Source organism: Platalea leucorodia (assembly GCF_965183815.1).
Source record: "Platalea leucorodia genome assembly, chromosome: 9".
NCBI lineage: Eukaryota > Metazoa > Chordata > Aves > Pelecaniformes > Threskiornithidae > Platalea > Platalea leucorodia.
Genome location: NC_138831.1, coordinates 16,293,819 through 16,307,693, shown reverse-complemented (window position 1 = coordinate 16,307,693; position 13,875 = coordinate 16,293,819). Strand labels below are relative to the sequence as shown.

General features: G+C 40.5%; 1 protein-coding gene across 7 annotated transcripts in view; it reads left to right on the top strand.

The window, feature by feature from the left end:
• Window positions 1-3,093: 3,093 nt before the first annotated feature.
• NR2C2 (nuclear receptor subfamily 2 group C member 2) overlaps window positions 3,094-13,875 on the top strand; it is a 38,840-nt gene continuing 28,058 nt past the window's right edge. The window contains exons 1-2 of one of the 7 annotated variants that reach the window (XM_082322312.1): window positions 3,094-3,270; window positions 6,528-6,611. In XM_082322312.1, the coding sequence (XP_082178438.1) occupies window positions 6,552-6,611 (60 nt within the window). In that variant the 5' untranslated portion in view covers window positions 3,094-3,270; window positions 6,528-6,551. Of the gene's footprint in view, window positions 3,271-3,292; window positions 3,611-6,527; window positions 6,612-7,892; window positions 7,980-10,033; window positions 13,747-13,875 lie in introns of those variants that run through there. The other 6 variants (XM_082322307.1, XM_082322313.1, XM_082322308.1 and 3 more) reach the window with 6 other exon arrangements.

Here is a 13,875-nt window from a genome sequence, read left to right as displayed (position 1 = left end):
AACTCAGAATTTGTTCACTATTTTTAAATACAAGAAACAAACTAAATCACTCAGAAGTTATGAGATACCAATATTTTTATTTCCATAAAATCATAATATTATGAAAGCATGTAGTTTTAACTTATGATCCCCCCCCTCCCCAATCCTCACAACTACCAGTGTATACCTTGGAACATTTTTGCAACACTAAGCAATCTTATTTGTTTTATTTTCAAATTACTGTGCAAAACATTCAATAGGGCATCTGCAGGCTTTGCTTAATAGGATATACAATTCTCATTACCGCATTTTCATTTCCAGTACCACTCAGACAGAGGAAAAATATACCTTTAAAGCATTTCTGTATATGTTGCCTTCCAACAATATCTGTAAATGATTCAGTCATTGGCAACATTCAAAACAATACAGAATTACTGGCAACATTCAAAACTGTATAGAATTTTGCTTTAACAGACTAGAGCAATGGTCTAAATGCAATATCCTACCTCTCAAAGTATCTCGGACCTTAGGCTTTAATAAAGAAATAAAATGTGTATGCTCAAAAGCACAATAATGTAAGCAGACAAAAACACCCTTTCTCCTGACCACTAGATCGTTTAGGCTCCAAAGTGAGAAGCCTTCAGCGCAACATCCTCCCATAGCAAAATTCTCACAATGCACAAAACTCTAGAAGAGGGAGCCCTGCTGAAGCAGGCTGTACACTCAGGTACACATCCAACAGGGTGAAGAAATAACATGCTTGGAAATTATCATCAGCACACACCTGCTTTATGGGCACAGCATCTCAGTGATTGCCCATCTTTTCTGTTCTCCTACTCCACTATGCCACAGCAATCCTTTCACAAGTATGCATACATTTGGTTGCCAATATATACTGTATTATCAAGAAAATCCTTCAGAAACCAAAATACCAGTTTATGGAAGCAAGTGTTTTCATTTTCCCTTGAGCTACCAAAGATTATTAATACATATTGAAAGGATACAGCAGATCTTTAATGGTGCAAGTTTACATAAGAGTATTTGACAGGACTTTTAGGGCCTTCAGACATATATATTCACAATTCCAGTCTTTCCTCAGACAAATCTCAAACTTACTTTAACAAGAATTCTGTTCACATAAAAAAAAAAAAATGTAGTGACAAGTCAGAGGTACGTTTTAAACACACCACTTTAAAAGAACACTTTTAAAGGCCATCACTGAAGAGCACACAACTGAACGTAACCAGTGGCAAGACATACTAGGTCTTGTCAGAGAATTCTCTGACCACAAGACTGAAATGCTTTTCTACCTAACCATGAACACAGCTGGTGTAAAAAAAATAATTAAAAGATCAAAATTGATTATGATTCTGATGAAAACATTTTAGGATAGCAAATACAGGACAAAACTAAAGATTCAGTTTAAATTTGCTTACAACCATGATCCAACAGATGCACATCTCACAGTTTAAAGCCAGATTAACAGAAATTTATTCCTTTACTTTATTTCACTTTAAAAAAAAGGTAGGCTGCTTTGCCAAATCCTCTATTTAAAAAACATGCTGTGGTCATAGATGCTGCTCCACACACCATTATCCTTGGTTTATAACAAGGGAAACACATTCCTACCCTAACATCTAACCTACTTCTACCGTAAGGCTATTATGAGAATTTTGAAAATCCTTAATGGTATCTGTGTAACAAAAATGTACTTACACTTTAATAGTATGCTTTATCAAGTAAAAAAACCCAAATTTGCTTTTGAAGGTATGTGCATGTCCATGTTTTGAGAGTTTGAAAATTCTTCATATACTTAACATTATAGTAATGAACAAACACCCAAGACATTTTTTAAAACATTTTTCCTTTATTTTTGTATTGCAAACACACATGTACATCATGTGCTTCAATGTTATTAACTCCAGTTTTGTGACAGTAAGGCTATTAATTCATAGGCATGGTTCTTGATTTCTCATATCCTTGTCCCAAATAGCCAGTTCTAACATCAACCAAAAAACCCAACAACAACAACAAAAAAACCAAGAAGAAAAAAATCAGGGTGCTGACTGTGTAATGATTCAGACAACAGTACCTCCTGTTTAAGTGATTATTGCCTTCAGCTGCTATCTGTTCCATACATCTCCTTTCAGGAGTTGGTATCACTTCACACTTTCCAGTTTTACTGTTCATCTGACCACTCCTTAAGTTAGCTTCTGTCAAAATTACTAGACCTAAAAGAGAACCTTACTAGAAGTACTAAGATCATTTTGATAGGGGTAGGTTAAAAAATAGCTACAGAGTTATGACAGTGAACCAGGGTCATGGGCCAACATATGATAGACTCAGAAAGAGATGCCAAGCACCGAAAGGTGGTAATCTCTTAAACCACCTCAGCTGCACTCAAACCTGGCTCATGCCAACAGTTGCCCATTCGGAGGCAGAAATACCCTCACTTACAGCCAGCTCCACTAGGAGAGCCCTCATCAAGGACACTGACTTTACTAAATGAAAGAAAAACTCAGGACAGTTCTGGCAGCGGCCTTTGTGAAAGCCAGCGTCAACTGCAAGCCTACCTGCGACTCTGCCTCTCTAGCAAGAACCAAGACATACGTGGACCATCAACACGCACCTGTGCGCGCAGTAACCACCTCCAACCAATTAATCCGAGCCGCAGGCTACAGAGGCGCCTCACCAGCGAGGGTTCCACGCACCGCCTTTGAGCAGGGGCAGTACCTTCCCCTCGCGGTTCCCGAGGAGGCGCCCGGCCCGGGCTCTTCCAGGCTCAGGTGCCTGCCCGGCGCCCCCTCCCGCCGGGGCCCAGCGCGGGCCTCCGGGCCCGGGGCCGCCCCACGTGCGCGGGGGACCCCGCCGCCGCCGCTGGCGCAGCCGGGGCGTTGGCGCGGAGGCTCGGAGCGGCTCAGGTAGCCCCTCCCCCGCCGCCGCCGCCGTCCCCAGCCCCGCCCCGCGAGGGGGATGGCGGGGGCCGCGGCCGGCCTGGCGCTGGCAAGAGGAAGCGGGGAAACGCTCCCGGGCGGCGGCGGCGGCGGGCGGGGTCACGAACTCTGACCTTTCACAGGGGCACGGCACACAAAACAAAACACCACCCCCCCCGCGCGGCCCCGTAATACAGACCCGGCCCCCCCCGCCCCTCCGCGGACCCCGTTAGCCCCCTCACCGCCGCCGCCCTCACGGGGGGAGGGAGGGCCGCCGCTGGGCACCGTCCCCCAACACCGGCCCGCCTGGGCCCGGGTCGGGGTCACCGCCAGGGCACGTTTGGCGCCAATTCCTGAGGTAAAAAATCGTTTTTTAAAATTGAGGCGGCCCGGTTGGGTTTCTTTCGTTGGGGCCAGGAAGAGGGAGGGGGCGCGGGGAGGTGGCATCGGGGCCCTGTTCGGGACACCCCCGCGAGCGGCAGAGGGGAGGGGTAACGCTCGGTTTAAGGGGAGGGGGGATGTTAAGGCTCCGGTATTTTGCTGGTAAGCGAGAGCCAGCCGTGCTGTAGGCTGGCCTCCGGCTCCTGGAGAGAGAGAGGGCCATTGTGGGGCGCTGGGTCGATCCGGTGCGGGAGTCCCGTTGCGGAGCCGCTGGGCTGGAATGCGGGCCGCCTGAGGTCGGAGCCGGTCCGGTCTCGGTGAGAGCAGTCTGCTGTCCGGGGGGTCGCAGGGGCGATGGTCGCGGCGATGACGAGCTCGGGACGCGGACACAGAGAGAGAGAAGATGGAGTCTGAGCGGGCGGAGGCGGCGGCTTGAACCCGACCCTTTTACCTTTGCCACCGGGAGGGCGGAGGGGAGGGGGCGGCGGGTACTTTGCATACGGGGCTGAGACCGCCGCCATCTTACCGGCCGCTTCCCTACTGCCATGCCCGGGCCTCTCATAGCCTGACATAAGGATGTACCGGAGGGGAGGGGGAGGGGGCCTAATGGCGGCGGCAGCAGCCCCGCCTGGGACTTGGCCGCCAGCCAGCGCCGCCATCTTGTGCTCAGTCGCGTCCCTCGGGTGTTTTCCTTCTTACACGGGAGGCGGGGCCACCGGCCTTACAGGCGGTTCCCTCAGCCAATCGGTGGCGTGTGTGGGAGTGCTGCGTCTTCGATGAGGTCATTGGCCGGAACGGGAGGCGGGCGGGAGGGGTGTGGTTTGCATGGCGCGCGGGGCGGCAGCCTCCCCAAGGCTCCCCAGCGCCGGGCGCGAGCGCGCCGCAGCCAATGGGGGCAGGCGGCGGGAAGGAGGCTGCCGCCAGGCGGCGGCTCTGAGGTGGCGGCGCTGCTCCTGGCCGGGGCTCCGACCTCGTTACTTTGCGTTGTATCAATTGTTGCAAGGGTTCCTGCCACAGTGGCAACGTAACGGGTTGCCGGCAGAGGCGGACCCCGGGCCCCGCCTTTCTCTCTCCTCCAGGCTCCCGCTGCGGGGAAGCGTGCTGGCCTGCTGCTCGATGTAGCCGAGTCGAGCACGCAGTGCGAAGAACCCTGTTCCCTTAAGACAAAGGAACAGATGTCAATAAGCTCTACTTCGGCCTTTGGCCGTGTCATCCTAGTAGGGCCATACCCATAGCATATCTCAAATGGGGTGTATGACTTCTGACATTTCACTGCAATGTAGGGAGAGATTAATGGTTTTATGCCGTATTTTGGGCAGCAGCGCATCTACACGTACTGAGTTGTCTCCGGCCCTATTACATTGAAAATGTTTTCCCGGTGCTCCAGGTGCCTCCTTGCAGTTTTTAAGTTCCATTTTTTTTTTTTTTTTTGGTCTGTTTTGGGGATTTTTTTTTTTTTTTTCCCCTTATGAGCTCTGCTGCTCAGGGGTTTTGCTAGGAAGTGGATTTTGCCTTGTGTCGCATTCTGGGAGTCAACATCGTTAACAAGCTTACTTGGCGTGGCTGTGTATGCTCTCTGGGCTTCCGACTGGATGTGATCAGGTAGCCTCAGCTTATTGCTGTTTTGGGAAGGTCAAAAGTACAAAAAAACCTTGGTGGATAACAACATCAACCACAAATCTGTCAGAGCCTTACTACAGCAAAGACTTCATTGGGTCTTAGAAAGGTAGTCTTATGAACAAAATGTCACATCTTCAGGGCTTCCTTCATCTTAAAGCACTAAGAAAAGAGCATGTCATGAGCATATGGTTATCTTCCTTTCTGAACATTAAAAATGAATTTAAAATAAGAGAAGACACTGAAAAGGAGTTACTGAACAACTGAGAAACCATCCACAAGCTGCAATATTAAATGGGTCTGGTGGAAATGGTTCATAAGTTTACAGTGCAAGTCAAACACTTCAATAAAAATGACAAGCTATATGAGAAACTAGCGTGAATATGATTTCCATAGGGAATGTCTCAACTTTGATTATGCATTGTTACAGATAGTCTTCCATTGACATATACAAAACAATTTTCATATTTAATTTATCACAATGTGATTTAATCTTTTTACCTTAATGAATTTTGACATTTTCCACGACATTAGCTTTGTAGAAGTTACATTTGAATGGGGGGGGTTGGTGCTGGAGAAATGCGTGCATTTTTCTGTTACATGTTTTGCTATTTTTTGTAGTCTTTTAATTTTATCTTAAATGATTGCTTTGCAAGTACCAACAGAAGGTTTTCAATAAAACATCAAATGGGTCAGCATTCAGGAATGTCTTTTCATTACCTATACCTGGGTCAGAATCTGGACTCTGCCTCTATAATGAGCAAGTCACAGCTAAAAACTGAATGAATTAATTTGAAATCTTAATTAAATTTACGCTTGGAGAAACATAGCCCTAATAATGATCATTAAAAATATATTAGAAGTGTTTTTTTTCTTGTTTCTTCCTTTTTCTGTTTGCTTTTTTCTTTTTTTTTTAAGCCCTGCAGAGTGTAAAGTTGAAGGTGCAGACACTCACAATAGGATAAAACAACTCTGCAGTATTTTCTCCTCAGAGCAATAATATTATCACACTAGAATAAAAAAATAGTTTAGATAACAGAAAATACATTTTAGATGCTACAGTTTATTTCCCTTATTGTGCAAGATTATCATAAGATTATGGATTAACATGGCAGTTTGATGGAATGACTTAATAAAAATTTGCTCAAAACAGCATTCTTAGATGGCTGTTTCCTTGTTCAGCACGTAGTGTAGAAGCAGTTTAACTGTCAGGTTTCTCTTCCCTTGAGTTGAGGAAAGCACCTTAGAGATCTGTGAATTCCACAAACTGCATCAGTAGTTGACACTCAAATTAGTCCTTTCTAATTTATGAAATTAACATCTCTTTTTTGCAGCTTAAATAATAACATAGTATATTAGAGACTTTATAAAGTAAAAGAATAACTATGTGCCTCAGCTTTTTGAACAGCATAGTTCCAGTCTGCATGTACTGTACATATATATGTATACATATGTGCGTGCACAGGCACGCACGCATCCATGGCATATTTTCTTATTTGTCAGATACATCAAACAGTGTTGTAAATTATCAAAAAGTCTTAGCAGAGCTTTCTTTAATAATAAGAAAAAAACGTAACTTTTGTGCCTGATGGAAGTTGCTGGCATCTTTTCAAACAGGTTCTCTAATGATCTTGCTTCACCATGGCAACCAATATGGAGGTGCTGGCTCAGCAGGTAGTGGAGACTCAGCAGGTGGCTGAGGTGAGTGACAGATGATATCACAACAGTTGGTATATGAGCTTTTGAAATGAAAAACATATTAGGGAGTCCTCGCTGTTTACAATTAAGCATAAATGGAACAGAAAATCTTTATAGAACAGTATTGCTTTACACCTGGGGACAAACAAGAAACCAGTGCATCCAATATGTGGTTTGTTTACCGTGCTTCATTCTGGTGGCCCCCATATTAGGAATGCAAGTAGGAAATACAACATGAACTATAGAGAAACTTGGCTGTATTATGCATTGTTTAAGAAAATAATACAACAAAATTTCTGGTCATTGATCATTAGCTTGACCATTTTGGACATGAAAGGTTTCTGCTCATCTCTTGAGTTGTCATCTAAATCCAGAACAGTGTTTGAAGTTACCTGTTTTACTTATGCACTGTATTGAATTTACAGTAGGGTGATTAATTTAATTCAGGCTTTATATTTTCTGCTTAAATGTATGAGAAAAAGAGCACAAAATCTACTTAAAGTGATATTAAGTGATGTCTTGTCTTGATCTTTATTCACTGAAGCTTGGATGCTCAACAGCTAAAATATCTAAATCAACTCGTATACACTGAAACTGCATGTGATCTTGGCCATAGAAAATAACCTATTTATCTCAGTATGCAAACTTCAGTCAAAAAATAAACTAGAATTTTTTTCTGTTTAAAATGATCTGGTTTAATATCTTTCAAATTTACTATGATTTATCATATGATTACATAATCAAGAGATTTCATAAATAATGAAGGGCAAGTAGGCTAAGAGACCTCTGTAGACAAGACCGCTTTTCAGACATTAGTTTGGGGTTTTTTTTGACCTATTGAACTAAGATTACACCTGGATATTAAAAAATATTTTTAGTTCAACAAGAAGATCTATATATGAAGGAAATAAGTGTGTCATTGTGTTTTCAGAAATGGATTTGAGATTCCCTACTTAGAGCAATTTTTTTCTGAAAAATTCTTTTTAGTGTTAAATGGCCTACTGAGTATCCTGGAAATAACATCTAAGGAGTAGTTTCAAAAAACTCTAAAATTTCACACTCAAAATCAACAAATGAATTTTCACTCTAGTTTGCTATATCAGGTATCAATTTGGCAAGCTGCATTTTTTTAACAACACTTCCAAACAAACTTGGAAATAAAATCCTGTAATGGAAATACTGGCAAACCTTATACTATTTGGGTAGAACTTGAGTGCTATAATCACATCTAAGGCACATAAAATATGTGACATTTGTAATTCCTCGTGCAGGAAATGCACCGTGGTAACATAGTGTGATGGTTGTATCTTGCCACTGGAGAGATCGCTCCATCTCAAGAGTGTATGAAGCTCTGTGATTTCTTCCTGGCCGGTGGGTAAATAGAGGGCTTCATCTCTTTATAGTGTTCAACTCCTCCGTAAATTATATGCCTGTCCACTGCATAACACCATGAAAACTTTGTTCATGGAGAAATAGTTATAAGCAGCATTATCTCATTAAGACTTAATTAATGCTATGACCATGTTAACCTTGAACCATTTCTTTATGAATGGCTGGCTGCCTGCTATTTGTGTCTTCAGTCAGATACAGTTTTTTATACAGGTAAATACATTACTAGTTTTCTTAAAGTATGCTTAAATTCTGTATTTGTACTCACTGTTTCTCAGAGAAAATGTAGCTTGAAACTTGGCACTGGCCTTGAAAAATGAGAGGCTTTTTCAGAATATCATATTTTTCATCGAAAATTAAATGGAAGGAGGGAAAGAGTCATTAATCACGCGCTTAATTTTAAGTTATGAATGATGAGAGACAAGTTGCAAACAGGATAACTTAAGGCAAATATTGGGAGGTTTGTCTATAAACCTGCATCATTTTTTCAACATAATTGCCACATATGTAATGCATGGGAGAACTATGATGCCAAGCACCAAATCAGACTGCCATGCAAGTAGGCCGTATGTTGTTTTTCTTTCTTGAGCAATAGTTCATCAGGTTTGTTTTCCATGAAACTGTGAATGTATCATGGAAGTTACTGAGTGCACTCCAGTATTGCATGTATTTTTGTACGTATTCTGTTTTTAGGACTTTGTAAAATAGTCCTTGTAATGGTTTCAGATGGTTTCACTGCTGTTGCTTGCTTACGTTTTATAGCAGTGTTGCTTGTTGCATTTTTCCAACTGGGTATTTCTGAATAGATTGGGTGAGAGAGTTCCATTTTTAGTGTCTGCAGTTGCCTTTACTTACAGTTCATGAGATTGGAGAACAGAGAGCAACTAGAGGATTCAGAGGGAATTTCAGCAATTCCTCCTCATCCTGAGTAGCTTTTGAAAAGCATAAAAAATACTTTAGCCTTAATGCAAAAATAAGTAACGCTGCTTTTCTCAAGTATTTATTTAGTACTATCACTGTGCAATATATGAGGTTCAGTCGCTGCACCAACTTAGATTTGATTTGCATATTGTTTAAGAAAAATGTATTTGGTTATGAAGTGGAGATGTATTACCTGTGCAGTGCCTTAGTTTTTAATGCAAGGTTTTTAAACAGAACTGTCACTGTGGGGGGGAATAAGGGCTATTTCCTCTTTCCAACATCAGCTCTGATGTGACCAGGAAGAACTTCTAGTAGTTGCTAAAGCTGTCCTCTTCTGGTTCCATGACAGCCACAAACTACTCCCAGTGCATCCTTTTTCTCCGTCAGAGGCTATAGGGAGAGAGTCAGAGGAGATGACTCGTGCGGCCTGTGCTTACTGGGATCTCGTTTATACCAGCTGCATTGCTGGAGCATTTCAGTTGCTTTCAGTTCCCTCAGTGCCCTGATAAGAACCTGCCAAAACCTTGGGCCTTTCTGAAAGTATGTTTTGCAATGGGACTGAAAAAATACTGGATATCTTTGTCACATACATAAAGTATTTTCTTGACCCTCTTCAGCTCTCTCTGACACGTTACATCATAAGTAGTTCAGCAATTTAGGTTTAAGTCTAGATGAAGCACAGTGTGCTGAAAAAGGAGAGTAGAAACACTGCTGTTCTGATGGAATAAGTTTTTGCTTTGTTTTAAGAATTAATGAAGTGTAAAATAAGGCCATTTATGTTTAATATTTTCTTATTATCATTGGCCATTTTCTCATTTCTGGATGAATTTTCAAGATGGAGTTTTGGTGCCGAGTCTTCTCAAACAAGTTTTAGTTCAAATACAGCTTTTCTCAAGTTACCGTTAATTGCGTAAGACCTAGACATACCATCAGCCTGAGAGGTACCTCACACAAAGTGCATATTGGAGTAATGAGATCCTCCATGGCTTAGGCAGTTTGGCAGCCTCTGAATTCAAGAATGTTACCAGATGTGGCATAGCCGCTGGTGTAATATAGGTATTGGGGTGTTATGTAAGACGCAGTCTGTGATTTTTTTTTTTTTTTTTCTTAGGATGCAGATATGCCAAGAATTGCAGCTTCTTCTGTGACTGCTGCCTTCATATGTCTCATAAAAGATCTTGCACCAGCATTCTGTTAGGGCAGTTAAACTACAGACAAGTTCTTCTGTGGTGGATCTGAATTGTATCTGCCATTCTACAAAGGGTCCGACTGGTCAGGACAGTTAATTCCAAAGAGTATCACTTCAACATTTTTTAGATTTATCTGTGAAAGAAATATATTTGGACATTTCCAGGCAATATATATATTTTTTTCATAAAAGCCTATTATTAATTTCATAGCTAAAGAAGTTCATTAGGAGACATATCTATAGAAAAATAAGTCTTTCTGATTTGATTTGAGATGTAGCATTTTTTATGGTGTAAAACTTGGTACCATATTTTTCATTGAAATTCTTTATCTGTTTCATGAGAGAAAACTTGTAAAAAATAGTTTAAATTTCTGGGTGCAGTTGAGCATATTTGGTCTGTGATTGCTGAACTATGCCTTACTTTAATTTCTATTCCCTTTTCTATAATATTAATAGTGTCTCTGAAATTGATTGATGCTTAGTGAGAACTGACCAGTATATTCAAGCAATAAAATTACTTTGGCTTTTGGTGGCATGAATATAGGAAATGTTCTTCAACTTAAGTTAGAGAAGCTTAGAGGCTTTAAAAGTTCCCTCACTATGTGGTCGATCAATTATTCCTTCAATATATTTCTCAAATACTGCTTTCATTATCAACGTAGTGGTGGGGAAATAAGCTATAGAAAGTATTGAAAATTTGGTTAGTATGTACAGACATATGCTCATACAAACACACCTACACACATAGATGTATATGTACGCTATGGGCAAGTCAGTTTAGTAAATTAGTATGTGACTTGAGTATATGGCTATGAAGAAACCGTATTTGTTTCAAAGGACATAAAAATAATGAAATGTCTAGAGAAGCTTAGCTTCAAACTACTGATTTTATATATACTTTTTTTCATATATATACACCTATATACTGGAAATTTAATATAATAGGATTGCAACTAAAATGTAGAATTAAAGTGAACTACCTTAGGGTTATGCAAATCATTATTAATTAATTTATATACACTTCAGCATATGAAATTATTGCTAGTGATACTTGTTGGTTTGAGAGCCCAGGCAAATGCAGTCCTCTGCCGACTGGTCCAAAGCAGACAATTCTCCATGCTATGCCACTTGTCTTCAGCTTCTATCTTCCAGTGGTATACCAGAAGTACAGTTGGCATGCTTCATGAAATTGTTTTGTTCTCCCAGTCTGCGTACGTATAACTAGTGTTTGCAATGTGAGTGCTAAACGGAAATATCAGTTGCATCCTCATGGACTTCTAAGGAAATCACACAGTGGTTAAGCATGACATGTTTTTAATCTGTACCAGATAGAATTGGTTAGTGCTGTGAATCTGAAAACTGCTTTGAGAGATGTGGAGTCTTCTTAAGTCCTAAAATTACGTTTAATACTGATTGCTTTTTGCTCCTTTCCCCTCCCGCCAGTTGATAGAGATTGAATTCCATGATCCCTGTGCACAGTAGCAAAAATTCCAGTACAAGAATCCCAGTCTTCTGCAAAGACATGCCAGAGAGGTCATAGGCATTCTTACAATGACATTTCCAATAAATGAAATACATATATATAACAACAAAAATAAGACCCTAAGTAGAATGATAGATATCTGAACTAATTTCTGAGTAGTGTTTTTAGAAAACTACTGGTTTTTAGAAAACTACTAGGTACAGTAATTTCAGAATTTCTCATTAACTTAAGAGGCCCTCTATTATATTAAACAATATATACCCTTGCAAGCATTGTTCTATAAGAATGTCACTGTGGAAATATTAGAAACTCTAAAGTTACAAAATATTAATTCTTCTTCGCTGTGGATGTTTATTACGGTAGCATAGTTGATGTCCTATAAAAATAAGAGTGAAAGCCTTTGTAACTATATTTCTGTGCAGCATATAATACTTGAGAACGTTCCGTCAAAAAAAGAATTATCAGGCCCTAAAAATCTAACATTACTCTTAGCTAAAGATGCATTTTGTATATTTTGTATTTCATTTCTTGCTCAAGTCTTTGATATTTTGTGGGTGACTTAAGCAGTTGTGACAAAGCTGTTAACTACATTAGTAGTTACTACTGTAGTACTAACTACATTAGTATAATATAGTTGATAGGTTTCGTATTTTATTTCAAATTTAGATTACTTTGCTAGCTTGTCTTTCGATTCAGAAAACAAGCAACTTTTGGTCTTCTTTTTCTTCCTATATGTTTTTATATCACTTCTGCTTAAGCATTACAAGGATTCTGCCTTCCTTTGCAGTACAGCTCTTCCAAACGTTAGAGTTGGGAAGTCTACTTCTGAACAGAGGGTTATGTAGTGATAAAGTGTTATTATATTTAGGATTTGGTTTTTGTCCCAGGAAAGACAGCTGCTAATCAGGTATCATAAATGTCATTCCTGAATGAACTGGACAAATAAAAGCCTAGAGTGACAAGGTTATTAAGTGTGGTGTCAGATAATAAGCACAAGGAAAATCTGACTAAAATTTCCTTGGGTTTTCTCACATGTTTTAGGTATAATACTTTCCCCCACACTAGATCACAATTAGTTGACCTAACATTTATGTTGTACCCATGATGTAAATACACTCCTGTAGTTACAGTAATTATTCACAGATATTATTTTTAGAGAGTTGTACAATAGATAATTGTGTTTTCTATCAAGTGAAGAGCCTAATTTCAATAGTAAGCACATTTCAATGTTAGGATTAGGAGTCCTTGAAGTTAAAATAAAATACCAGTGCTACTTAAAGACACGTAGGTCATGCATTTGTTGCATAAGGCTTTGTAGGAAGTCCACTGCATTCAAGTTTACTGTTGTAAAACTTGTCAAGTGCAGGGTCATTTTTCCCAAAACTTCACGTACCGTAACTTAAAACAAATTTTACTTGCTAAGAATTTAAAAATATTTTCTGTTTTCACTCATTTGTCAGCCTTCACTGCAGCCTCATATGAATGTTTTGTTATGGAGGTTAAACTAATTAATCACACATGTGCCATGAACTGACTGTATGAATTCTTAAATGTATTAAGACTGATTATGCTACTTAATATTTGAGGGCCCTGGACTAGTTTAGAAAGGCCTATGTTCCGTTAAATACATTAGCTTAATGAACTTTAAGGCTAAAGATGCTCCACAGGGAATGTGGTGGATTTGCCTTTCAATTTTGCTGATTTGAAAATAATTCAAGATACAGACAAACTCTTTTCTCAGATTTCATTTTTCTGTTTTACAGTTCACAGAGAGTGAGCAGGTTGAGGGGCTTAAGAACAGAGAACAGAGGGAGGGGGAAGCTTGCTAACCTGGTACTATCTTCCCCAGATGAAATTAATCTTACTATTAGACAAACTCCTTCAGCAGCTGGCAAAACAGCAGGAACACGTCGATTCTGCTTCCTTGGTTACAGGGAATGATAGTGCACTTGACCTTCAGAGGAACCAGGGTCACAGAGAGGGCATTTTAAAACAATACTGGCTGCTTTCTGTGATTGGAATCCTCAGTAATGGAGACTGGATGAAAATATCTGTGGTCTGACTAAAAGTGACCTTGACATTTCTCTTGGATTGTTTTGCCCTCAGAGGTTTGCTGAGGAAAAATGTAAATAAGACTGCAGGAAGAATTTGACACTGTAAGTACTAGAGTCTGTACAGTGTACAGCTAGGGAGCTCCAGGAAGAAAACAGTACTAGGTGTCTTAAAGCAGATTATTTTTCCCGTCTCTTAAAATAAGTGTATTTGATGTGTTTTGTGTAGGGAAA